The following is a 27472-nucleotide window of genomic DNA, read 5'->3' on the forward strand; positions in this document are numbered from 1 at the left end:
TCTCGACCAATGCAAGCAGCAATGTCGCGATACGATAAACCGCAATCGCAATAGGCTACAATCCAACCTTTATCAAAGTCGGAAACGTGGTGGTACGCATTTCTCCCCCTTACACGAGATATCACAACAACGTTTCACTGGGCAACGCCCGTCAACTAGTGTTTGTGTATGGAAACTTTCTCATGTCAGCATGTTGTAGGTGTCGCCACCGGCGCCAACCTTGTGTGAATGCTCTGAAAAGCTAATCATTTGCATATCACAGCTTCTTCTTCCTGTCAGTTAAATTTAGTGTCTGTAGTCATCATCGTGGTGTAGCAATTTTAATGGCCAGTAGTGTATATCCCAAATGTGTACATACAAAGTAACTTTTTCTTTTTCACTATTCACAGGGTTATTATTATTATTATTATTATTATTAATTATTATTATTATTATTATTATTATTATCATCTTTCTTTAACACAACACCATAACGCTAGTTCTCATTCATGTAGGCCTATATACAAATGTTTATCTATTCAATGCAATCACTGAAGCTGTTTCAATAGTGTCTGGCTTCACTGATCTCTTTCTGTCACTTAGAACTAAATAGTATATTGAGAAGTACCTCTCCACTTCCACACTATTGACAGGTGCTCAAATTGCAGATAAATCAGGTCTTCCAAATTCATTGTATTTAAGCTTTTCACAGAGTAGAAGTTGCACTTTATCAGACTTCTCATCATGTCTCAAACAGTTAACAAGGTGTCAATGGAATGATGAATATGCTCCAAAAAAACTGTCAGATGGAATGCTTTCAAATTATGGAATCTTTTTGCTATATTAATAACAGCAGACTCTTTCAAATATACAAAATTGTTAAGACTTTTGTGGCCACTTATTGACAGACTGGCTGTTGGTTTCCATCACGCGTTCTTTGATCGATGTTTGTTTGATGCTCAAAGAAATATTGGCTGAAGATCCTGAGACAGAAGACAACAGCCAGTTTGTCTTTTGAATAAAGCTTTGCACCAGAAACTGCAGGGCTGTAGAGCCTGTCAATGTTTCTGTAAAATGTATTGGCCAGGTCTGGTGTTGTTGTTTACATAGCTTCTGTAAACTTTTCATAGCAACAGATTTTGGATAATTTTTGCATTTGGAGTGAGCACAACGTTTAATGGTGCGTGTCGAAAAACATCCTTCAGAATTTCTTTCAATAAATAAATGTTGTGTGGCTAGAGCCTCCCGTCGGGTAGACCGTTTACCTGGTGCAAGTCTTTCGAGTTGACGCCACTTAGGCTACCTGCGTGTTGATGGGGATGAAATGATGATGATAAGGACAACACAACACCCAGTCCCTGAGTGGAGAAAATCTCCGACCCAGCAAGGAGTCAAACCCGGGCCATTAGGCATGACATTCCGTCATGCTGACCACTCAGCATTGTAACTGTTGCAATACAGAGACAGAGGAGTTGAGTTGACTGTTGTTATTATATGCATAATGATAAGTTATATGTATACCGATACAATAATAGGCAATGCTCTTCATGCAACAACAAAGGGAGAGATTTGGGGAAACTAATGCTTGAAGGAGATCAGAATTCTAACAGGAGAAAGTGGCAAACTATCTCGTGGCCACTGTACAGGTTTTTATATAGGTATGACTGCCACAAAACTGCATGAGAGTAAAAATGGACATACAGGAACTATCTGCATTGGGACACCAAGTATACAATTGCTGAACAGAATACGTTCAGCGACACAAGTGTTTGTTACACAGCTCTGGCTACTTGGATTCCCCCACCCAATGGTACTAGGCCCCTGATAGTCTCCTATGCTTTTTCGTTTCATTTCTGTTGCTCTTAACCCAAACTTTTCATCATGTCTGGACTGAGACTGGCACAGTATTTACGAATTTTTTTACGTCTGACCTCCCATTCTCTGTAATGTGCCCCCAGCCGCCCCATTTTCAGTTCTGAGCGATAGGACTAGGCACATGTATGTTGGCAGCAGTGACATTTCAAAAGTAATACTGGCCTTCAGTTCTCTCTCATAATTTCACAGCTTTCTCGAGAGGGTTTTTTTACACTGTAATCGAGATACACACATATACACAAAGAGATAGGAATAAATGTTATTATATCTCTCTTACTCTTCTGTCTGTGTACTATATTTTGGATGTTACCTGAACAACAGGTGCAACAGCACCCAAGGTTGGACCGACACTCTTCATACTATGGAGACCAACTGTGAATAATGATCTATCCATCTCGAAACACGCACTAATTACTTACCTGAAAAGGGAACACGAGACTCATCAGAAATTAGCAATATAATTCACTGGTGTGAAACTTAATTTTTTTCCTAAATATGCTTACGTAACAAGGCTATTAATTATGACACCGCGCTCAAATTATCAGTTCACCTGTCACGAACGCTTCCACTGAGTAACACTATATCTACATCAGAGTATAGTGTAGCATTTTTCCAGTAACATGACTTCGTGTCCAGAATGTCCTTATGTTTTAGTCTGTTGAAGATTTTTTTCCATAATTTAGAGAGTCTTCGGCATGTAGTTTTAACGGACAAATGAGAATCATAAAATTATCTTTATTTCTTGTACTATACAAATGATGGATATTATTTTCCACCAACAATTCCAGTTTGTTGTATGAAAATATTATCATCATCTCACAGATGTCAAACACTGGGTGGAAGTGGATGGAATTCTGGTGGTATTTTCCAAAGCAGTAGATGAGAGTCACGTCTTGGGAAGCTAAGACATATTCATCATTTAGCTGCTAAGAATTTAAGGTCCACTAAACAGAATGCCAATTGGAGGAAGTAGATAATAGTTTGTGAGGTAAAAAAACAGATTTTATGTTTTGACTCTAGTTTACCTATGACAATGTGAACTGATATAACACAATCACAGATTTTATTCAAAATTATTTACCCGAACATCCCGTTCCACACTGTCTTCGAGTTCCACAGCCGAGAGCCTTTTACTCAGGTCGCAAAATATTTCTAGTCGACTTCTCAGCCAGTCGGTGCACAGGCCGCGAGGAATGACGCCGAACACCACACGCGGGGGAGCCTCCGAGCAGGCGAGCGAGTACGGCCTCGGAGTGAGGCGCGGCAGGAGCTGGAGGACACGGGTGACCGGGGGCCGGCACGACGGAAACGCACGAAGTAGTGTCACCAGGGTGGCCCCCGTGCCCACAATGCAGGCGTCGTAGTCGCGCGTGCCCTGCCGGCTGCACAGCTGCTCCAGCCGGAGGCGTTCCTCCGGCAGGGAGGCGTGCCCCGCCAACACTCTGAGCAGGACCTGTCGGGTCGAATAAAACGAACGGTGAGACCAGATCGATGTGGTAAGTGTGTAACTGTGTAATTTAAGTGTAATAGGAACCTATTTTGTGTGATTATAATGTATAAAGAGAAGTAGTAAGAATGAAGCAGTCTGTCACATTTTTTAATCCTGTAGCCAATTATAACTAAAACTGTTGTTTATTTTAGTACCGTATTTACTCGAATCTAAGGTGCACTCAAATCTAAGCTGCACCTGAAAAATGAGACTCGAAATCAAGGAAAAAAAAAATTTCCCGAATCTAAGCCGCACCTGAAATTTGAGACTCGAAATTCAAGGGGAGAGAAAAGTTTTAGGCCGAACCTCCAAATCAAAACAAAGTTGGTCCTTTGTAATATGAGACACAATTTAGGTCGAATGAATGACGATACAGCTGCAGTAGTTTGGTTCGAGTCGTAAGCTTAGCAGTTAAGCTTTACCAGGTAGCCATTGCTATGCATCAGGCACTCCGTCCATATTTCTACAGGTACCCTTCCTTTTTCACGTGCTTCGTCTGGTTTGAATTGATTGCTTATTTTTCTTTCATCTGATAAGTGCCGTTCTCTTTGTTATAGGTGTTTACGTCACTCTAAGCTGACAATGCATTACTGTACTGTGTCACGCATTGTTTGTCGCATTCTGATAATGAGTGTTTACGACCTGTCGCCGCTTGCGGCATGGCTTGCTTTTGTGCACGCTACCGCCGCTTACAATTTTAAAAAAAAAAAAAAAAAAGAGAGAGAGAGAGAGAGAGAGGAATCGTCTCATTAGCGAAACAATGGCAAGAGACTGCTATTTGTTGTCACTTACACTGCTGCTTTCTTTGATAATGATCAACAAGAACCAAATAATAAACTGCGTATGATAGATGATGTTCTGAATGAGAGTTTAGCAAAAATTTTTCTCCGTTTGAAAATCTTTGCAGACACCTCTTTAGTACATTACATTCTGCACAGAAATAAGAGTCATCTTAGATTTAAAAATCTAGTCAATTGCCGTGCTTCATTTCTGACTGTATCACTAATAGGCATAAGAATAATACGAATATAAACATGACATGATATGTATATTCTTCCACGTTTGCTATTGTCTCACTCTAGTTTCGTAGTTTATTAGGCAGACAGGATTTAAATGAGATAGCAGCAAACACAAAAGAATACATGGCAAAATGTTTATATTTTTATTATACTTATAGTGAAGAGAATACTGCATGTGATTCACAATTCATAAAAGTTCATATTAGCAACCATCTCTTCTCATAGGTAGGAAAAAATTCAGAACGTAGAGTTGGCCATATTGACAAACATCCCAAACAGTCTTGCCAGTCGGATTTTTGTAGTACATTGAAATGCTGCTACATTCGAAGATTAACAATACGGAATTTGTATTTACTTCGTTGGATAATGTATGAAAATGCAGTGGTCAAAAACTGAGTCGGAGAGAAAAGCTCATCTTCCACCTTTTTTTTTTTAATTTATTTACTGACGCAGAGGTTTTGGCACCAGTATTTATCTTTGTGCCTGCAAAGCATGCCTGTGTAGCGCTACGTATATTCGACAGCAGAAGTTAGTTGTGGCGGCACTTGCCAGCATTTTTCAGAACTTCCACTTACTTTGCACTCAATTCTAAGCCGCAGGCGGTTTTCTGGATTACAAAAACCGGAAAAAAAGTGCGGCTTAGATTCGAGTAAATACGGTAGTTATACACAATGGAAGGTAAGAATGTAAGTAAATTTTATTAAGATGTACATCTTCAATGCATCTGCAACCTCCAGAACAGAAGTGATGTTGGAGTTAGCGTGTGTGTGTGTGTGTGTGTGTGTGTGTGTGTGTGTGTGTGTGTGTGTGTCTCTTTTACTGACAAAGGCTATGGCTGAAAGCTATATGCGAGTGTCTTTAGTTGTGCCCGTCTGCAACTTGACGTACCTTCTTTATAGTACGCAGCAATCTGTCTTTTCCTACATTGTTGGTATTCCTACTTGGGGTTTCCATTGTTTAATAAAATAAATATGATTAAAATGAAGTGTCAACAATAGACAAGTTCATTGATTTTATATGCAGTAAGTTGAGGGTGGCTCACACGAGTGGGACACTGTGACATGGGGACAGAGAGGTGTGCTTTATCAAAAGGCCTTGCCACTTTGAGCTGAGGTGAGGGTGCAGATGGGACACAGGGGAAGGAGAGAAAGGGGGGGGGGCGGTCAGGCAGACAGAGTGCTAGGTGGGGAAGCAGCAGGTCTGGGCAGCTGCAAGCCACAGGTGGGCCGAACTGAATCGGCTAACTCTGCCCACGACCTGCTGCCTAAAAAGAGCCACATCACATTATTATGTAATATACATTTAAAAAAATATGGTCTTCAAAAATAATTTAATAATTCGAATTCAAAAGAAGGAGGTGCTCACAGAGGTGACTTTCAGTTTAGGAAATCATTCTTGCATGATACTTACATGAATTACTTACATAAGAAAGGAAAAAAAAAAAAAAAAAAAAACAGTTTAGCTGAGAACAGAATAGAAGCTTTTGAAATGGTGCTACAGGTGAAGAGAATGCTGAAGATCAGATGAATAGACTAACTAACTAATGAGGTGGTATAGAATCAAGAAAAGATATGCCACAACTTGACTAAAAAAAGGGATTGGTCGACGGGACACATCCCGAGTGACCTCAGCTGCCGTTTGGCTGCTCGGACAAGGGCACTACTCGGGTGGCAGCAGCTAGGAACATTTGGAATGGGTGGACCAGCTCATCACCGAGATACAAATTTGATATTACAAGTGGGTCTGAGTCCACTTTAAGATGGGATAGGGATGGCACATTTGTGATGCATTTTTTTCTTCTCAGCCTGTGCCAAATTTGGTAATCACTTCCTAAAATAATGGCTACCATTTTCACATCTTCACAGGTAAAATGGCTTTCTGCCTGCACCGTTTGATTAAAGGCTTTGGGTTGCTCACTAACAGAAATTTTACACAATTAAAGTTTCCTTTTAAAAAAGACAAAAAGATCTGTGAATAAATTCCCTCTTCCTCGGTCAGTACCTGGATGCATACAGAAAGAGGTGTCCGACCCTTTTCCGTCTCTCTGGAGAATAATTGCCCAAATGCTGTGCTGTGGACCACTAGTGCTAAAACTGGTAGATTCTAGCTGTATACATTGCCAGGCAGGGTGCTACCTCAAACTGGGAAAATGGCTCACTGCATACAGGCATCAAAGTACACTGTTGCCTATGCGTACTATTTACTATCACACTGTCAATTTAAATGCCATTGGTGAGCACAATGGGAATATGGTAAGAAGAGTTGATAATGGCTAGATGCTCACAGTACCAGACGAAAGGGGAAATTAACAGTGCAATCACAGAATGCCCCATTTTCCCCATCCAAAGCGAGCAGTGAATAAATACCTGAATCGTCAACTTCATAAATGAGTCGGCAGGATGCAGCAAAGGGCAGGAATCACTTAATATTTGGGAACTGGCAGCAGCCTTCAATTATTTTTCCATATGACAGGTTGATAAAAAATTTAATATTTCCAAAGTCCACAACAAATGCGCTCGCACTTTGGTTACACTTGAAAGAAATGAGGTGCAGCTGAATAGCTTCTCAAATATATGGCGTAATTACAGTAATAACAGGTTTACACTTTTGGGAACTCTAAATGCACTGAGGCCACACACGTTCTGTGTCACAATGACAACACTACCAATGGAACTCCACATTACTTTCTGTATGTCATCCCAATTGAAAAGAACCTTCAATAGAGACCTGCTAATCATTCTAACTCAACAATCTGAGCCCAGATGTAGACCATGTTGGCATAATAAGCAACACAAAAGCACTCTGTTGACTGACGACACTGATGACTGTCTCTACTTAAAATTTTACAGCGTTTGGCTTCATCTCTAGATGAGGTATAAATTTTTATGGGACCTAGGTACCACATTCCGTGCCAGTTCTATTCTCAGGCGTGCCACGGAACTCTAGATTTGTCTCAGTTGTACTGGTTTTCTCACATTGAGCCATTCATGAAGACACTACAGCATCTGATGTTGGGTGCACAGGTTTGGACTTAAATCAGAAGTCGGCTTGGTTGATGCCAGAGAGGGTCGCTGTTGGTGTTTTGGCTTGTGGTTGCCCAGATTTTTCCATCCAGTGCAGACTTCCTGAGAGACTGTTGCATGTGTTGAGTAGGAATTGGAGCTTTTAAGAGAATAGACAGTCAATATGTCAGTAGTACAGTGTCATTTTCAAAGACTGCTCTTTCAATGACAATAGATAACAGCAACAAATTTTAATAAATGTACACGGATTCCATGTAAATGAGACACAGCAAGGCTGTTTCGACAAACTGTAAAACTGTCTGGTCCCAAACAGTTTACCCTGCCAATTACATGTGAACTGTTAATACAATAGGTTATGGTGTTTCCTGAACAACAATTGTTGCAAAGATTTAAAAACTGTTCTACACGATATTTACTCTCCTAACTATGAGACTATACAGTGATCCACGCATATACAGCCACCCACCCTTTTTCTTTATTAGTCTTACAATAGCACGCTATTCACTCATATTCGTTCAGCTTTATATGTTCAGTTTCAGTAGTTGTCAAGTAATGTGCAAATAAGGGGAACACATGTGTTATTATTCCACTGCCCTTCCATTTCCCTGTATTTATGCTGTATAGATATTACTCCTTTTTTACTCACAAAACTACTTCTATTTGGATGGAAAACAATACATTAATGTTCTTTTAGATACACTGATTTCTCCTAGGTGCAGTATTTCACTTTGCTAGCAACTGTTTCATATGTTGTGGCCTGCTTACTTCCTGCATCCAGTGAGCTAAAGCCGCAGCCAATGGCCAACAGACTGCTGCCAGCACACTCGCACCGACGAAGTAGATTGTGCTGGCAATGCCAAACCACACACCATGTTGCTGCCATTCCTGCAACTGGCAGGACTCAAACCCTGTACCACGCATACAGTCTGAGCTCACCCAACTGAGCAGTCCACTGTACAACTGCAGCTTTCTTTAGTCTTACTGTTTCCTCTTTAAAGTCCATTTTACCCTATGAACCTTTAGTGAAATATTAGAAATCTCCGGAATAGCGACTGCTGACAAATGTCAAAGCAGTTACTTACCTGAAGCAATCGGATGCAATTCATGTTGCATCTCGAGTAACAGACTGAGAGGTGACATGACAGACAAGCACACATGCAGACACTTCCCTCTCCTGCAAAATATCTGAGCTCTACACGAACACATTCCACAGAATGATGTATTTGAGCCTCGTACTGTTCGAAGACTGATGCAAACTTTAAAACAGTGTAACTGCAGTATTCACAATGTGCCTAATGCAATTCAACAATGTATATTTGAGATCGCTATTCAAAATGTCACTTGGAAACACACATACAGTTACACAATTGTCTTTTTTAGGACAAAATTGTAAAACAAGTGTTAATCTCTTCTTCTCTTCTTTTTTCTCTAATACCTTCCTCTCAAGAGACTTCCTTTGTCAATTAATTAAGGAGCCCTAGAGGGATGTCTGTTTTTCCCTCCTCTTATTAGTCGGGCCGCAACTATCCCTCACATCACTGACTGATTGCATTTGCATAGCATCACAAGAAAAAATACTAGACACGGGGACCGATATCAGCTCGGCAAGACATCTCAATGTTTTCTTCACAGTTTTGATGGCACAATAGCTGCTTTACTCATATAATGATTGTTTTCTATCAATGTGGCCAAAGTTAAGATCAAAGTGCAACTGGCACGTGAGGAATGTGTCTCTGGTGTCAAGACTTGAGACACTGAAGTTTTGACCTCATGAATAATGAAAGGTTGGAATGTAACACACTGTTTCTTATCTCTATTAACCGTTTTGACTGGACCGTGTTGCTCTATTTTGAGGCAGTAGACTCCGTCCTTGAAGATGCCAAGTCCACGCCAGCTGGAAATGTCAAACACTAGTCACTACAATATAAATTCACTTGCTGCTTCTTTATTGTGCATGTATTTTATCTCAGTTATTACATTCCATATTAGATTTTATGAAACCAGAGCTTTAATAATGCTTACAACAAAAATAGGCCTTTCTTATGTAGCTCTGTCCATCTTCTATGAGGTTCCGTTGACAAATGACTCATGACCACTGTCTTGCACAGCAAGGTTCTGCGGTCCACAGCTAATCTCCGAGCTGTGACGGCATTCTCTCGGAACAACTTTCCTGATGAGCTGCTGTCACCACGCGCAGGATCCAGGTGCCCGTCACCCATGCCTTGCAGATACGTTGCATCCACTGTTGCTCTCATAACATGCACAAAGGAGACAAAATTTCCTGCACAATTAGGAGCTCAAAACAATTACTTTCTGACTAAAATAGCAAAAGTGCTTGTTCAATTCCTATCCACTGCCAACCTCTTCATCTCAGAGAAGCACTTGCAACCTACGTCCACAATTATTTGTTGGATGTATTGCAATCTCTGTCTTCCTCCACAAGTTTAACCCTCTACAGCTCTCTCTAGTACCATGGAAGTTAAAGACATCCTACCACCCAATCCCTTCCTCTTTTCATTTTCCATACCTTCTTTTCCTCACTGATTTTGCGGAGAACCTCCTCATTGCATACCTTATCAGTGCACCTAATCTTCAACGTTCCTCTGCAGCACCACATCTCATATGCTTTGATTCTCTTCTGTTCCTGTTTTCCCACAGTCCATGTTTCACTGTCATATAATGCTGTGCTCCAAATGTACATTCTTAGAAATTTCTTCAGCAAATCAAGGACTATGTTTGATACTAGTACACTTCTCTTGGCCAGGAATTCCCTTTATGCCATGGCTAGTTTGCTTGTTATGTCCTCCTTGTTCCATACATCATGGGTTACTTTGGTAGCAGAATTCCTTAAATTCATCTGCTTCGTGACCACCAATCCTAATGTTATGTTTCTTACTGTTCTCATTTCTGCTAATTCTCATTACTTTTTGTCTTTCTTCTGTTTACTTTCAGTCCATATTCTGTACCCATGGACTGTTCATTCTATTCAACAGATTCTGTAATTTATTCTTCTTCACTTTCACTGAGGACAGCAATATCATCAGCCAATCTTAACAACGATATCCTTTCACTTTGGCTTTTAATCCCAGTCTTGAACCTTTCATTTATTTCTGTCACTGCTTCTTCAATGTATGGTTTGAACAGTAGGGTGTGAAAGACTTCATCCCCACCTTACATCCTTTTTAATCTGAGCACTTTGTTCTTGGTCTTCCACTTTTGTTGTTCTGTCTTGGCTCTTGTACATATTGTATATTACCCATCTTTCTCTATATCTTATCCCTATTTTTCTCAGAATTTCAAACATCTTGCAGAATTTGACATCTCAAACACTTTTTCCAGGTCATTATCAATCACAATGTCAGAATTGCCTCTCTTGTGCCTTTACCTTTACTAGAGCCAAACTGATGGTCATCTAACACATCCTCAATTTTCTTTTCCATTGTTCTGTATATTAGTTTATTATTATTATTGTCAGCAGCTTGAATGCATCAGCTATTAAGCTGACTGTGAGAATTCTCGCACTTGTCAGCTGTTGCACGAACTGTGTGGATGATGTTTTCCAAAAAGTCTAATAGTATATCAATAGATTCACATATTCTACACACCAATGTGAATAGCCATTTTGTTGCCGCTTACCCAATGATTTTAGAAATTCTGATGGAATGTTATCCATCCCTTCTGCCTCCTAAGCTCTTTAAAATTCTGATTCTAATACCACATCCCCCATTTCTTCCATATCTGCTCCTGCTTCTTCTTCTATCATGTTGTCAGACAAGTCCTCCCCCTCATATGGCCTTCAACATACTCTTTCCGCCTATCTGCTCTCTCCTCTGCATTTAGCAGTGGAGTTCCCCTTGCACTCTTAATGTCACCACCCTTGTGTTTAACTTCACTGAAGGCTGTTTTGACTTTTCTACATGCTGAGTCAGTCCTAACAGTCTTTTATTCTTTGATTTCTTCACATTTTTCATGCAACCATTTTGCTTTAGCTTCCCTGCAATTCTGATTTATTCATTCCTAAATGTCTTTTATTTCTTCTGTATTCCTGAATTTCTCTGAACATTTTTGTACTTCCTTCTCTTATTGATGAACTGAAGTATTTCTTCTGTTACCCATGGTTGGTTTGCAGTTACCTTATTTATACTTATGTTGTTCTTTCCAACTTCTGCGTTTGAAATATTTAGAGAAGTCAATTCCTCTTCAACTGAACTGCCTGCTGAGCTATTCCCTATCACAGTGTCTATAGCTTTAGAGAATTTCAAACATAGCTCTTCACTCCTTAGTACTTCCTTATCCCACTTCTTTGCGCCTTGATTCTTCCTAATTAGTCTCAAACTTCATCAATATTAAATTGTAATCTGAGTCCATATCTGCTCCTGTGCACACCTTACAACTCGGTATCTGATTTTGGAATCTCTGCCTGACCAGGATTGTAATCCAACTGAAATCTTCCCATATCTCCTGGCCTTTTCCATGTACACCTCCTCCTCTTGTGATTCTTGAACAGAATATTCACTATTACTAGCTGAAATTTTATGCAGAACTGAATTAGGCTTTCTCCTCTCTCGTTCCTAGCACCAAACCCATATCCTCCCATAACCCTTTCTTCTACTCCTTCCCCTACAACCGCATTCCAGTCCCCCAACGACTATTATATTTTCGTCTCCCTCACATATTTTCTCTACCTCATCATCTTAAGCTTGCTATGACAGAATGCATACTTGGAATATCGTTGTCGGCGATTGTTTGCTGTTGATACTGATGAGAACAACCCTGTCACTGAATTTTTCACAGTAACTCACTCTCTGTCCTATCTTCCCATTCATAATGAATTCTACTCTCATTATATCATTTTCTGCTGCTTTTGATATTACCCTATGTTCGTCTGACCAGAATTCCTTGTCTTCTTTCTATTCCACTTCATTGACCCCTACTATATCTAGACTGAGCCTTAACATCTCCCTCTGCAGATTTTCTAGTTTCCTATCACCTTCAAATTTCTGACATTCCACATCCCACAACTTGTAGAACGCTATCCTTTCATTGGTTATTCAATCTTTTTCTCACAGTCACCTCCTGGAGACTGGAATGGGAGACTAGTCCAGAATCTTTTGCCAATGGAGAGATCATCATGACACTTCCTGAATTACAGATCACATACATGTGTTTTTAATGCTGTCATTTCCGTTGCCTTCTGATCCTCATGCTGTTGATCATCTGATTCTTCTGCCCTTAGTTTCCCACTCCACAGGCAAGAGTGCCCTGAACCTCTGTCCACTTCTCCACCCTCTTAGCCAAGGCCATCAGCTGAATGGGATGACTTCTTAACCTGGAAATCTTCAGCCACCATTGCTGATGATTTTTATTCACAATTTAAGTGGTGATGGGGTTCAAAACCAGGATCAAGGATGTTTTGATTACTAATCAAAGACCCCACCACTAGACCACAGTTGTTCTTAGAACTCATTTTGGGACAAACAGAAATACATACAGAAAAGGAGAAAAGGGGAGGGAGAGGGGTTATAAGACAATAAAAGTTATAATGTGCATATACATTATGTGAGTGAACGTAAATATTAAAGAACTGTTTAACTTACCTTTTTGGGTAGGCTTCGTATATCTAAACACGTACAGAAAATGTGTTTCAGTGTTGAAACTGATGGTAAATATGGTGGTACAACAAAATTCTTTTCCAGAGAGTCAGTTCTAACAAATATTTTTGCTGGGATATTTGCTTTGTCTCTAACACCCAACAATTCCAACAGCTCCTCTACTTCCTCCACTGGATTTTGTGGAATTACTCCTATTGTATCCCCTGGATGCCAAGACATATTTTCTTCCTGTAAACAAAAAAAGAAAGAAACTACAGTAAATGGCATGAAATAATAGTGACTTGTCCCGGGCTGTTGTTAATATGTTCATATGATAACTTATGGGATTGGAGCAGGGCGACATCATTGATGACCACTGTCATTTTCAAGGCAAAACTGCCCAGCTCAGGACTCACATTGTTTTTATGCTGAAAATTATTCTGATAAAAATGTACTTTCAGCATTATACTGAAATTGACTTTAGGATGGTCCCATAAACATCTTTTTAGGAACAAATGACTATTTGCATTAATTTTAGTTGTTTTTTTATGTCGGTTATCAGGTGGTTATGCAGGAAGATTTCAATACACATCTAATATAAGAAAGAAAATACAAGCATCTGAATACATCCCTTCACTCTCCAGCACCAGGACGAGCTTTCCAGACACCACCTCCATAATTATCCAACCTGCTGTCATCCTACTGCTACCTCAGTGAACCACTTTCCAACCTCCAACCCACAGTGTTCCTCCTCATACACCCCTCATAGCATCTAAACCCTGCTTAGCTAAGTTTCCAAAATAACACATCTCCAGCACCTCCATAGCAAATCCACAGCCGAAACATTTCCATAACACTGTTGTTAACTTTTCCATCAAAACCCTCAGCTCCAAAGAAGTTTCAGTCGTATCTAAAGACGTCACCTTTAGCACCTTTCATGTTCCCGCCGTCATGTATTTTACACCCTGTTTTTAACGTACTTCCACCTCAATACGTTAATTAAATTACTACTATCACTGAGTTGTTGCTTTGCCTGACCGTGAGCGGCATTAGCAGCGCGTATTGATATATCCCCTCTCGTAGTATCTTTGCTGGACTGCTATTACTTCCCGGTCGTTGTCTGTCATAAGGGAGTTCGGATAGCGAGTTCGAGTCGCCTTGAGTTTGGGCTGCCAGTCAGTTTGAACGCGTCTGGAGTGCAGTCCGGACCTGCCAGTCGGGGAGTTGCAATGCGGCACTAGTGCAGTCGGGTTGGAGAAGCAGTGAGGCCTGCCTCGACATGGCTTGCCTGACCATGGCCGCAACGCATCACTTGAGCCGGGCCATGGTCTTGGTGGATCGTCGGTCAGTCGTACTACCGGACGACGAGTTTTGGCTTGCCGATCATTCATCAGTTGGCTCTGAGTGAGTGTGTGTGTGTGTGTGTGTGTGTGTGTGTGTGTGTGTGTGTGTGTGTGTGTGTGTGTTCACGCGCTGGCGCGCATCTACTCTCAATGTGTCTTCGTGTGTGCTTAGTTACTGTTGGGTATCGTTCAGGTCTTCGTGCAAGTGTTTGTCAGGTTGTGCGTGTACTTGGCGTTATTTCCACTGACAACTATTACACATGTTGTCGGCATTCTGAGAGGAGTCACTCAGTTGCTGCGGATCAGGGAAGTTATCTCCACGCGGTGCAATCGACTGGGTCTGCTGCCAATCCCTGCGCAGTGTCGGAGCATGTGTGGAGCTGTCCAATTGCTAAGAGCTTCGTGGTTCACCTACCCAGGATGTCATAGTTGAGTAGTGCTTTCAACTACCCCAACCATGTCCATCCATGTTGGTGTGGTTTTCTGCTGGGGAAGTTTTCCTGTGAGCAACACCAAGTGTTTCTATTGCTGAAATTTAGCCGCCATGTGGTGCAATTAACTATATCGATTGACTACAATTCGAGAGCACCAGCGGAATTTTCTGCCTTGTGGCCTTTAGTGTTCCAGTTACCTGCCCTGGCCGCTAACATTATTTTTAGGCAGTGTCTTTTCCCCACCTGTTGCTGCCCAACATGGTGTGTAGTTTGGGCAGCTCATTTGACATACGTGTTTGTTTGAGGATAGTGATACTTGTATATTTTTGGGGCCTTGAATTCTCGTTTACTCCATTGTGGCAAGCAAGTGGTTGGTCAGTCGGTTCCTGACTGTCTCTTGGTTGGGTTCGCACGTATTAAGTGTAGTTGGACTCACCACCTGTCTCTCCCAAGTGAACGAGGGCAGTCTGATCCACTGGAGAGTTCAGAGTGCCGTTCTCTTGATTATCCTTTTGGCATTGTTAATGTTGTTGTAATTTAGCTGTATTTTATATTTTTAATTTGGCAACATTAGTTGTGGGCCTTCAGCCCTGGAAATATGTTCTCAGAGTTTCATTCAAGTCCAAACATTATCTCCTTCTGCTCTTGAAAGGTTATTATGTAATTTCCTCTGAAAGATTTTACAACTTATTGTGGTGTTGCAAAAAGGAAATTGTTAAACTTAATGTATTGCTTTACCGATTGTTGAATATGTATATTTCCTTAACTTGCACAATTTGACTTTGCGGCCTTCAGCCATCTTATTGCATTTGTTTATCTCTTTCTGTGCACCTTGTGGGACATCAGCCCTGTTAGCATCTTAAAACATTGTGGCCTTCTGCCTTCAGTAATAATCTTAGTATATTTGGAATTTTGTAATAATCTTAGTATATTTGGAATTTTGAAGATTTAATCCGGCGGCCTTCATCCGCTCCGCATGCTGATCTCATATATGTATACAATTTATCTTATTCGTAAATTTAATTGTGTGTCTTGTCTTTTCAAAATTGAACTTATTCTAAAGCATCTGTTTGGAGGCCTTCAGCCACGAAGCAAATTTAATTCTTTCAAAAGTGTATTAGTGAACTAAATGGTAATAAATATCAATTGTGAAATGAATCCGACCACAACTCACTTGGGCCTTTCCACAACTCTAATTACCTGTTAGCCCTGCGTGATTTGGTGGGCATTGTTTTTAACTTTTCCATCTAAACCCTCAGCTCCTAAGAAGTTTCAGTCGTATCTAAAGACATCACCTTTAGCGCCTTTAACGATGCTGGAGTTGTCAAAGACCTACTATTCTTCTCCTGATTCCTGCAATGGACAACACTTCTTTGCCACCAATCCCTCCAACCAAAGCCAACCTAATTCCAACATTCAACCCTGCCTCTCCCTGGTCATACCACCATCCAACCGTGGTCCCAGCCCCCTCCCACCAGACCACCCACTGGTCACCTCCTGGGAATTCCTTACCTCCAACTTAGCCATAATATCCTTCCCCTGGTACCTTCCTCAGTACACCAACCTTTTAGCACAAGGAAGTATAGCTATACACAGCCTCAGAACTAATCCTGACCTAATCGCCCTACATGCAGACATGGGATCCACCACGGTTATGAATCGTAGTGACAACCTGGCAGAAGGCTTCTGCCAATTGTCTGACTCCTCCACCAATAAACTCTGCTAGAGTGATCCCAGAACTGCAACATAACCCTATCCCCACTTAAAGCCTTAGGCCTTCCCCAGAACCTCTCCTCTGAATCCAATTCCCTCCTCACCCCTATGACACCCCGCACACCCCCCTTCTACACGATCCCTAAAATCCATAAACCCCAACAATTCTGTATGCCCCACTGTGGCTCATTACTGAGCCCCCACTGAAAGAATTTTGGTCATCATTGAGCAACACCTCCAACCAATGGCCTGTTATCTAGCCTCTCATGTCGAAGATACCAGTCACTTCCTTCACAAACATCCACTCCAGCATTTTTTGGGAGAAAAGAGCCCTGATTGCTTTGGATGTGTTTTTTGATCAACTATACACACCGGGTATCTAAATACACTAAGAAAATAGCAGCAAGACAAAAATTTCATAGTATGAATATGTCTCATTTGAATTCTATAAGTCTTGATGGCTATATTTAGTCCTATTAGAATTCTCTAAAACAAAATCTTCCTTTGCATATCAAAGCTTCTATATTGCTAGGCTACATAATATCTCTTCATTTTCTTCTTCAGTAACTGAATGTTCCAATTTCACTCCGAGATACACTTCAGGAGTACTTCACATGAACATTGTCAAAAAAGGCTCCATCGGTATATAAATTGTGCGACTGAATGTAAACACACTGGATGCTGCGAGTTGTGTTTCGTCCAGTTTACAACATTTTAAGTGAAATTACTGTCATTTTGGAGTCAAACATGCAATTACCATTTGGATGCTCGATCCACACATAAGTACATTAGCATATTCAATTCTTGTCACTTTCTTTTCAACACTTTCACTTATTTTAGTATACAATGTACTATATTTCACGCTAAAATTTGTTACAATCGATACAGCTAAAATTCTTCTTCTTTTAGAAATATTTGAAATTACGAAATACCTGGCATACTTAAAATTCATATTATTAACTGCATGATCTAATGCTAATTATTAAATTTATTTCTAGACTCATTTATAAAATAATTATATAAATTAGTACAGATTCTTCTTTTGTCAAGAAAGTTTGTAAAATCTTTTGCTTTGTAAACTCTTTGTAATATAGTTAGTTGCACAGAATGTAAGGAGTAGTGGGCATGCCTCTGATGGAAATACATTTTTTTTTTTAATTTTGTCCCTAACGGTGTTCAAAAATGGTTCAAATGGCTCTGAGCACTATGGGACTTGACTGCTGAGGTCATCAGTCCCCTAGAACTTAGAACTACTTAAACCTAACTAACCTAAGGACATCACACACATCCATGCCCGAGGCAGGATTCGAACCTGCGACCGTAGCGGTCGCGCGGTTCCAGACTGTAGCGCCTAGAACCACTCGGCCACCCCGGGCGGCTGTCCCTAATGGTATAATTGATGGTTTTCTGAAAATGGAGATTGTGCAGTCGGTGTTATAGAGAAGAATGGGATAAAATAAAAGAAAATCATAGCGACAGATAGTACTTCATCAATTATTTAGTCTACAGGAACCCATAACGTTAAAAAAAATTACAGTCTCAAGAATGTACCCCTATATGTGAGAACTGCAGCCAACAACAAGAGAAAATGAAGATAAGTAAAAGTTTTTCTTTTGTGTATCTTACGCCTCTTGAAACTTTTGAAAATACTGAAGAAACTAAGAAAAAATTCAGTGGTGATGGGGGAGGGTAAGATTACAATGTGTTTCAGATAAATCACTTTCAATCGTGACTGGTAGTGGATTTCATTGACATTACCCTTTAGAGAACAGTCACAGAGTCCAACAGCATCCACTATGTTGACAATCCACATGCTGTTAATATCTATACCTTTCCCACAGTTCTAATGGTGCTACATTACACAATCGATGTTATATGAGTGTGTGACATTTGTTCTCTTTCATGCACTCATTTATAGTTATCTCTGTTTCATCTACAAATGCTTTACCACACCAGTGCACTTCTCTGTGAACCCCTACGGTGGGGAGAGATCAGGTGCACCTAGAACGTGCTGTCCCTTATTCCATGTTGACCCAAAAACTTATTTTTTTAAATTTATCCAAAGCATGTCTATTCTCAACCCTCTTATTGGATCCATGTTTTGAGGGTCCTACCTATCAATCTGCCACAAGAACATCGCTTGCTTCTCAGCTAGTGGCAAGAACAGGTGCCCAATCACTTGGCTGAAGTTCATAGCTTTCAGTATATGTCTTTATAAACTAACATCTACCAATAAGGGAATGTCTTACATCTTTTTCCCAAAAATGAAACTGATATTTGATTAAAATGAAACTGATATTTGAGTGGGTATAGCATAAAAGAAAAAAACCACAGACACTCCTTTTTACTCACTGGAGTATTTCCATAGAACAGGAGTTTACAAGATGTGCAGATGTCAAAAGAACATGTAAGTGAAATGTGGAGCACTGCAAAAGGACACGAATGAAGTAGACACCTATTCAAAAAAAATTTAAAATTGCTTGCAGTGGATTAACAAAGGCACAGAGCTAAAGCACACAAGCACAATGAAAGAAAATTTTAAAAAGTCTTCACATAGATTGTTACGGCCCATAATGTATTTTGTATGAGATGCAATTGGTTAAGATGGATTTTCAGGTTTGGTTCCACATTTGTTGTAAATTGTGATGCGCAACATCTTCAGCTGCAGTGAACTCACTGCTCAGACTGTGACCAAAGCCTCCTATTATGACACTCAAGGAAGAAACTGCGCAGGTGTGAACACGCCAAATTTTGGTGACCAATAGCGCAAATACACAGATTGGTAGTGTTTCGAGAATTTTGGTGTAAATTCTAGAACCACTTGGCCTTCTACCGTCTTGAACAAATGATATTTTAAAAGTGAGTGAGGGACGATATAATCCTACTTACTGCACATCACATGTTTGGCTTGAAATTCAGTCGCGACAAGAATGTAGACGCGGTGATCAAACGGCAATGACAAGTACTTGTCAGGCGATCCATGGATGTTTTAGTGAAGGTGTATGGAAGAACCATGGAGCTTCTATGTTGTTCTGTGCTAACTGTGTCAGTGACCATTGTTATAATAATGAGAACAGTTGAGAAGGTACTTTTGAGAAAAACTTTTGCCTTATCATTGTTGAAGGGTAGACGTGTATTATGGTTCATGCTGAGACTGGACATGGTAAATGACGATGGCATCCTCTTGGGTAAAATATTCCGGAGGTAAAATAGTCCCCCATTCGGATCTCCGGGTGGGGACTACTCAAGAGGACGTCGTTATCAGGAGGAAAAAAACTGGCGGTCTACGGATCGGAGCGTGGAATGTCAGATCCCTTAATCGGGCAGGTAGGTTAGAAAATTTAAAAAGGGAAATGGATAGGTTAAAGTTAGATATAGTGGGAATTACTGAAGTTCGGTGGCAGGAGGAACAAGACTTTTGGTCAGGCGAATACAGGGTAATAAATACAAAATCAAATAGGGGTAATGCAGGAGTAGGTTTAATAAAGAATTAAAAAATAGGAGTGCGGGTAAGCTACTACAAACAGCATAGTGAATGCATTATTGTGGCCAAGATAGACACGAAGCCCATGCCTACTACAGTAGTACAAGTTTATACGCCAACTAGCTCTGCAGAGGACAAAGAAATGTATGATGAGATAAAAGAAATTATTCAGGTAGTGAAGGGAGACGAAAATTTAAAAGTCATGGGTGACTGGAATTCGAGAGAAGGAAATATAATAGGTGAATATGGATTGGGGGTAAGAAATGAAAGAGGAAGCCGTCTGGTAGAATTTTGCACAGAGCATAACTTAATCATAGCTAACACTTGGTTCAAGAATCATAAAAGAAGGTTGTATACATGGAAGAATCCTCGAGATACTAAAAGGTATCAGATAGATTATATAAAGCTAAGACAGAGATTTAGGAACCAGATTTTAAATTGTAAGACATTTCCAGGGGCAGATGTGGACTCTGACCACAATCTATTGGTTATGAACTAGATTAAAACTGAAGAAATTGCAAAAAGGTGGGAATGTAAGGAGATGGGATTTGGATAAACTGACTAAACCAAAGGTTGTACAGAGTTTCAGGGAGAGCTTAAGGGAACAATTGACAGGAATGGGTGAAAGAAATACAATAGAAGAAGAATGGGTAGCTCTGAGGGATGAAGTAGTGAAGGCAGCAGAGGATCAAGTAGGTAAAAAGACAAGGGCTAGTAGAAATCCTTGGGTAACAGAAGAAATATTGATTTTAATTGATGAAAGGAGAAAAGATAAAAATGCAGTAAATGAAGCAGGCATTGAAGAATATAATAATTCCAATCCCAAAGAAAGCAGGTGTTGACAGATATGAAAATTACCGAACTATCAGTTTAATAAGTCACAGCTGCAAAATACTAACACGAATTCTTTACAGACGAATGGAAAAACTGGTAGAAGCCGACCTCGAGGAAGATCAGTTTGGATTCCGTAGAAATGTTGGAGCACGTGAGGCAATACTGACCCTAAGACTTATCTTAGAGAATAGATTAAGGAAAGGCAAGACTACGTTTCTAGCATTTGTAAACTTAGAGAAAGCTTTTGACAATGTTGACTGGGATACTCTCTTTCAAATTCTAAAGGTGGCAGAGGTAATATACAGGGAGCAAAAGGCTATTTACAATTTGTACAGAAACCAGATGGCAGTTATAAGAGTCGAGGGGTATGAAAGGGAAGCAGTGGTTGGGTTGCAGCCTCTCCCCGATGTTATTCAAGCAGTAAAGGAAACAAAAGAAAAATTCGGAGTAGATATTAAAATCCAGGGAGAAGAAATAAAAACTTTGAGGTTCGCCGATGACATTGCAATTCTGTCAGAGACAGCAAAGGACTTGGAAAAGCAGTTGAACGGAATGGACAGTGTCTTGAAAGGAGGATATAAGATGAACATCAACAAAAACAAAACGAGGATAATGGAATGTAGTCAAATTAAGTCAGGTGATGCTGAGAGAATTAGATTAGGAAATGAGACACTTAAAGTAGTAAAGGAGTTTTGCTATTTGGGGAGCAAAATAACTGAGGATGGTCAAAGTAGAGAGGATATAAAATGTAGACTGGCAATGGCAAGGAAAGCGTTTCTGAAGAAGAGAAATTTGTTAACATCGAGTATATATTTAAGTGTCAGGAAGTCATTTCTGAAAGTATTTGTATGGAGTGTAGCGATGTATGGAAGTGAAACATGGACGATAAATAGTTTGGACAAGAAGAGAATAGAAGCTTTCGAAATGTGGTGCTACAGAAGAATGTTGAAGATTAGGTGGGTAGATCACGTAACTACTGAGGAGGTATTGAATAGGATTGGGGAGAATAGAAATCTGTGGGACAACTTGACTAGAAGAAGGGACCAGTTGGTAGGACATGTTCTGAGGCATCAAGGGATCACAAATTTAGCATTAGAGGGCAGTGTGGAGGGTAAAAGTCATAGAGGGAGACCAAGAGATGAATACACTAAGCAGATTCAGAAGCATGTAGGTTGCAGTAGGTACTGGGAGATGAAGGAGCTTGCACAGAATAGAGTAGCATGGTGAGCTGCATCAAACCAGTCTCAGGACTGAAGACCACAACAACAACAACACTTATTTTTATAAGTAGAGAGAGTCTTAAGAAATTCCTGTGCCTAGCAGCATACTTCAGAGAACAAAGTGAAAGAGAGTTTGCAGCACTAGGCTAACCAGCAAGGAAATTCGGTTGAGCATGTCAAGTAAGTCATCTCGTACAGGAAGTGGCAGTTAGTATATTTACTTCGCACTTAAATCATCATCCAAAGCTGATAGAAAGGGGCGACCAGCGAGAAAGGACTGAATAAACAGAAATTCTAAGACCAAAAAATGAGGAAAGAGGCTGTTGTATGTTGCCATAGCAACTACACCAAATATGACAAAGAATTTATTCTGAGACAATAGAACATGCTCAAGTATTTAAAGGAGCAAAATCTTGAATTGAGAAATAGAGAAGAAGATCCCAGTGTGTTTCTCTGAAGAAATACGCCTAGAAAACTTCGGTTACGAAGATCCAGTGAAGGGAGTGTAGAGCTCTCTCACACACACAGGGGGTACACAGAAGCGGAAACCAACACTCGGCACTACTGGCACCAGTTTCTGTTCACAGGTGCTGACCTGCCTCCACTTCTGCTCACCGACGCAGCGCAGATTCTCTGCCAGGTGAGCGTAAAACAGAACTTTATTGTTTTGGAACAAAGGGATACAAACTGTTCAGTGAACTTTGTTAGTTAAATGCTTACAAGATCAAAAGCTTGCATACAACAAGTTGAGGAAACTCAAGAACCAGCTATGGCTATGATAGATAGTAAGAAAGTGCCTGACTGGTCTGAGTTAGTAAATTTAATCAAAACTCAAAATGCGAATCTAAGTGAAAAACTAGAATGAGCAAATTCTCAATTAAATGCCCAAACAACAAATTTTAGTGATGTATGCGAAGGCATGGATGTTTTAAAGACTGAATTTGATGCCTTAAAGTAGAAATTTTGAAATTAGATTTAAAGAATGAATTGACTAGTTCCTTGACTATTCATGTGAATCAAATGTTTACTGACTTCAGCCAGAAACAGAATGATAATTTTCAGAATTTGATAAAAAGGTTAGAATTTAATATTGAAGACAAATGTACTAACTAGTGTAGAATCAGAGCTTAATGAAAAGTTAGGACCCTTTGAAAATGTGTGTAATGTTAAATTTAATGCTGTAAAGCAAGGGCTGAGTACTTTGAAAGAGAGTGTCGATAAGCAGGATAATTTAATGCCAATGATTCAATCGCAAATTGCAGGTGTTAATACACGTGTAGATAATGTGAAAAGGAACTTCAAAGAGAAATTAGTGAACTCTGATATCATAAATATAAGCAGTTTGGAGGAACAGGTTGAAGCAATTATATATCGAACAGTTACTGAGAGAGCAGCATCCAGAAACCTATCTCCTATTTTATCTTCTGAACTGAATGATACCAGGAAAGGTATAGATGAACTGTGGAAAGAATTCAAGCTTATCCAGGATAAAGTAGACAAAAGGGTAACTTAACCTAATGTGGTACGGTATTAACTAGTGAAGTGATGACTGATCTGCAATGGGGGGCTAATTCAGGGTTATCCACACAATTCCCCAAATTTAAGCCCGATGGAGATGTACATCCGACCCATTTCTTGAAAAGGTTTAACCAAGCTTTGCCGAAAAATTGGGAAGACTCTAAAAAAATTGAATTTGCTGTGGGTTACCTTCAGGGAGAAGCCTCAGAACGGGGAACTGCGAATATTGAGAATTTTTCTTCTTGGGGAGTCTTCCAAAAGATATTTAAAGAGATATACTGGTCTGCCAGTGCACAAGAAATGTTCATATCAGATCCATGGAACCTGGGCGGAGTCATATATTCCCCCAGGGATGTCAACATTCTGAGTTAACGGGTGGAGTGACGACCGTTGGATCTCAAGTTGTTTTCGATGTTTCTTCCAAAATAGTTCTCCTGCACCAAATTCCTCTAAAATCTTAAAACTATTCTGCATCTATACTTGACATTTTAAACTATCCTATAATCATAGTGTTTGGAAAACTGGCTATGACTACAAGATAAAGAAAACTTAGGAGAACCACAGAATAAGAAAGAAAGTGATATAGAGATAAAATAAAATGAATGGAGTATTATATTTATGGATAATATAATATGAAGTGAATAATTAAACAACTGTGATACCATAGTGTATAAATTTTCTATTTTGTATACAGTATTTTATACCTTTTATGAATCCTACCTACTGTGCGTCACATGTTTGTGTGTGCAGGTTTGAAATTCAGTCACGAGAAGTAGGTAGACGCAGCAATTGAACGGCAACGACAATTACTTGTCGGGCGATCCGTGGAAGTTTTAGTGAAAGTGCACAAATGAACCATGGAGCTTCTATGTTATTCTGTGCTAATTGTGTCAGTGGCCATTGTTATAATAACGAGAACAGCTGAGAAGGCACTCTTGAGAAAAACTTTTGTCTTAGCCTTGTTGATGGTTCCTGTTGAGACTGGACATGGTGTTTAAGCCAACTTTCTCTTATATATCTTATAACTAAATGTTTCCCTGAGACATTAAATTCTCTTTTTATTATCTATGATAATGATCGAAGCAGCCAGGACTCGAACCCAGGTCTTCTTGCTTGCTAGGCAGAAATGCTAATCATTACACCACTGCAGTACAATGGTCAACACCGCTGCACAAACTACCTAAGGAGTGTCCTCCCCAACACAAACTTCAATTCTTTTTCCCTTACCTATTGTCACTACTGCCAGGGCTCATCTGATATTGGCAAACATCCCAGCATTGGGCGTAATGGGATGTCCTTGTACCACTGGTGATCCTACAGATCTTATCTTGTTAAGCAAATTAGTCAAGCAGCGAATTTCTCTTGTATGTAAATTAGTTTGTTTCTAACATTTGGAGACACAAGAGGCTTACGAAGCAGTATATATTTATATGAAGAGTGAGATTTGTAGTATGTCTGAAGTTCAAATATACGTCGTTAGTTGAAACAAATGAAATTTTTATAAGTAGAGAGAGTCTTAAGAAATTCCTGTACCTAGGAGCATACTTTGGAGAAGAAAGTGAAAGTGAGTTTGCAGGAGCAGGCTAACCAGCAAGGAAAGTCACCCGAGCATCTCAAGTAACTCATCTCGTAAAGGCAGTGGAAGTTAGTATATTTACTTCGCACTTAATATGTCATTCAAAGCCATTAGACTCGTCGGATGAGGAACGCACACGGAGGGGCTGTCAGTCGTACTGTGCGCTCCAGTCGGCCACCTCAGCGCACTCTGTTGAAATGTGTGTCCACACTAGCACGTGCCCGTCTTCGCCATTGTCAACCAGATATCTATGTCGCCACCGCAGTGTCATCCCTCGTACAACTGACAGCTCCTTTTTGTGGTTGCTATGATTTTAACATGGCCAGTGCCGGATCCAGTGCAGTGCTGAGCTGGTATCCTGTGTACCTGTTAAGCAAATTAGTCAAGCAGTGAATGTCTTCCTGCTTTAATAACACTGTCCCAGTATGAAGACGTCGACGACAGACTTTCGGTGTTCATGCGTTCCATACAGAGGCCTGTGCTGAGACAATGCTTGACTACTGCAGACATCTCTGGCCGGTCCAGATATGTGTGTTGCTGATGTTCGACAAATCTGTCCTCCACAGTACGACAAGTTCGTCCAAAGAATTACATCCTGCAGCTACAGGGAATCTTATAGACACCAGGCCTTCTTAAACAAAGATCATCTTTCACCAAACCTTTTTTTGGAAGGTTTCGAGGACAGAGCACTCCAGTCTGTGGATTTGAAACCTACATACTTCTGGCGATATGTGGATGACACCTTTGTCATCTGGCCCGACGGCATTGATTCATTTTTGCAACACCTAAATTCTCTTCATTGAAACATCAATTTCACAATGGGGATGGAGAAAACAGGTGCAGAGAAAAGAGGATGGCAGCTCAGTTCGCGGTGTGTACCGTAAACCAATATGCATAGGCATACACTTACAGGTTACCAACTGTCACCATCTTGCACAATGAAGTGGCACGCTCAGGACGTTGTTACACAGAACATGAGCCATATTAGATTCTGACAGCTCATCTACAAGCTATGCCACCTGTGTATGTATTTTCAGAAAATGGATATTCTGAACAGGGGATTTGCCGTATCTTACATCTGGCGCATGCTAGAGAAAGTAAGAAAGTGATGAACAAAGAAGAATGGTTGTTTTCCCATAGGCTGACAATGTTTGTTCGAAAATAGAAAGATTATTGGAAAAATATAAAGTTAAATGCATCTCTCATCCACCAACGAATCTCAGAGCTCTTTTAGGCTCAGTGAAAGATGATCTTTGTTTAAGAAGGCCTGGTGTTTATAAGATACCTTGTAGCTGCAGGATGTATATTGAACAAACTTGCTGCACTGTGGAGGACAGATGTGTCGAACATCGCCGAAACGTGTGCCTGGACCAGTCAGAGATATCTGCATTGTCTCAGTACAGGACACTGTATGGAATACACGAACATCGAAATTCTGTTGAAATGAAATGGCTCTAAGCACTATGGGACTTAACATCTGAGGTCATAAGTCCCCTAGACTTACAACTACTTAAACCTAACTAACCTAAGGACATCACACACATCCATGCCCGAGGCAGGATTCGAACCTGCGACCGTAGCATCCGCGTGTTTCCGAACTGAAGCACCTAAAACCACTTGGTCGCAGCAACCGGCCCAAAATTCTGTCATTGACATTTTCGTACTGGGACAGCGTTATTAAAGAAGCAGGTGGAAATTCGCAGCTTGACTAAGTTGCTTAACAAGGACATGGGATACCAGCTCAGCAGGGCTGGGATCGAGCCCTGGCCATGTTAAAATCACAGTGAACACACAAAGAACTGTTAGTCGTACTGGGGGCGACGCTGCAGTCGTGACATAGATATCTGGCTGACAACGGCGAGGACGGGCACATGCCAGTGCGGACACATATATCGGCAGAGAGCTCCTGACAGGGGGCACTGAGATGGCCGACTGGAGCGCATAGTATGACTGACAGCATCTGTGCGTGCATTCATCATCTGACAAGTGGCACAGCTGTCTCTCTCACTACCGATCTGCATATTTGCAGTATTGGTCACCAACATTTGGTGTGTTTCATTGGTCACAGCCTGAGCAGTGAATTTGCTGCAGCTGAAAATGCCGATCAGCTGCGCTGATGAAATATTGTGGAATTATCACAATGACATCTGACATCTTGCCCATGAATCATTATTAATTGTTGAAAGGGTGACATTATTTCTGTGACAGTATATTTGTCGAGGAGAGTATTCACTTTAACCACCAATGGAAAATTTAGATGGAGCCAGTAAAGTGATAGGGAAAAAAATGGATTTCTGGTGATATAAATAAATGGTAATATCAATAGCAGTAGAAAATGGTGTGGGGAGTAGGAATTTTTATGGAAATGAAGGCA

At 40.4% G+C, this 27472-nt stretch overlaps 1 protein-coding gene across 2 annotated transcripts in view; it reads right to left on the minus strand.

Moving 5' to 3' along the window:
* The window catches only part of LOC126460994 (methionine synthase reductase-like), an 89021-nt gene that overhangs the window by 46865 nt on the left and 14684 nt on the right, over nucleotides 1-27472 (minus strand). For both annotated transcript variants that reach the window (XR_007585945.1, XM_050095961.1), the window contains exons 3-4: nucleotides 12983-13225; nucleotides 2936-3307 (exon numbers count right to left, since the gene is read on the minus strand). Coding sequence is in view for 1 of the 2 variants with exons in the window: in XM_050095961.1 (XP_049951918.1) it covers nucleotides 2936-3307; nucleotides 12983-13225 (615 nt within the window). In the remaining variant the exon portion in view is untranslated. The remainder of the gene's footprint in view (nucleotides 1-2935; nucleotides 3308-12982; nucleotides 13226-27472) is intronic.

Source organism: Schistocerca serialis, chromosome 1 (assembly GCF_023864345.2).
Source record: "Schistocerca serialis cubense isolate TAMUIC-IGC-003099 chromosome 1, iqSchSeri2.2, whole genome shotgun sequence".
Taxonomy (NCBI): Eukaryota; Metazoa; Arthropoda; class Insecta; order Orthoptera; family Acrididae; genus Schistocerca; species Schistocerca serialis.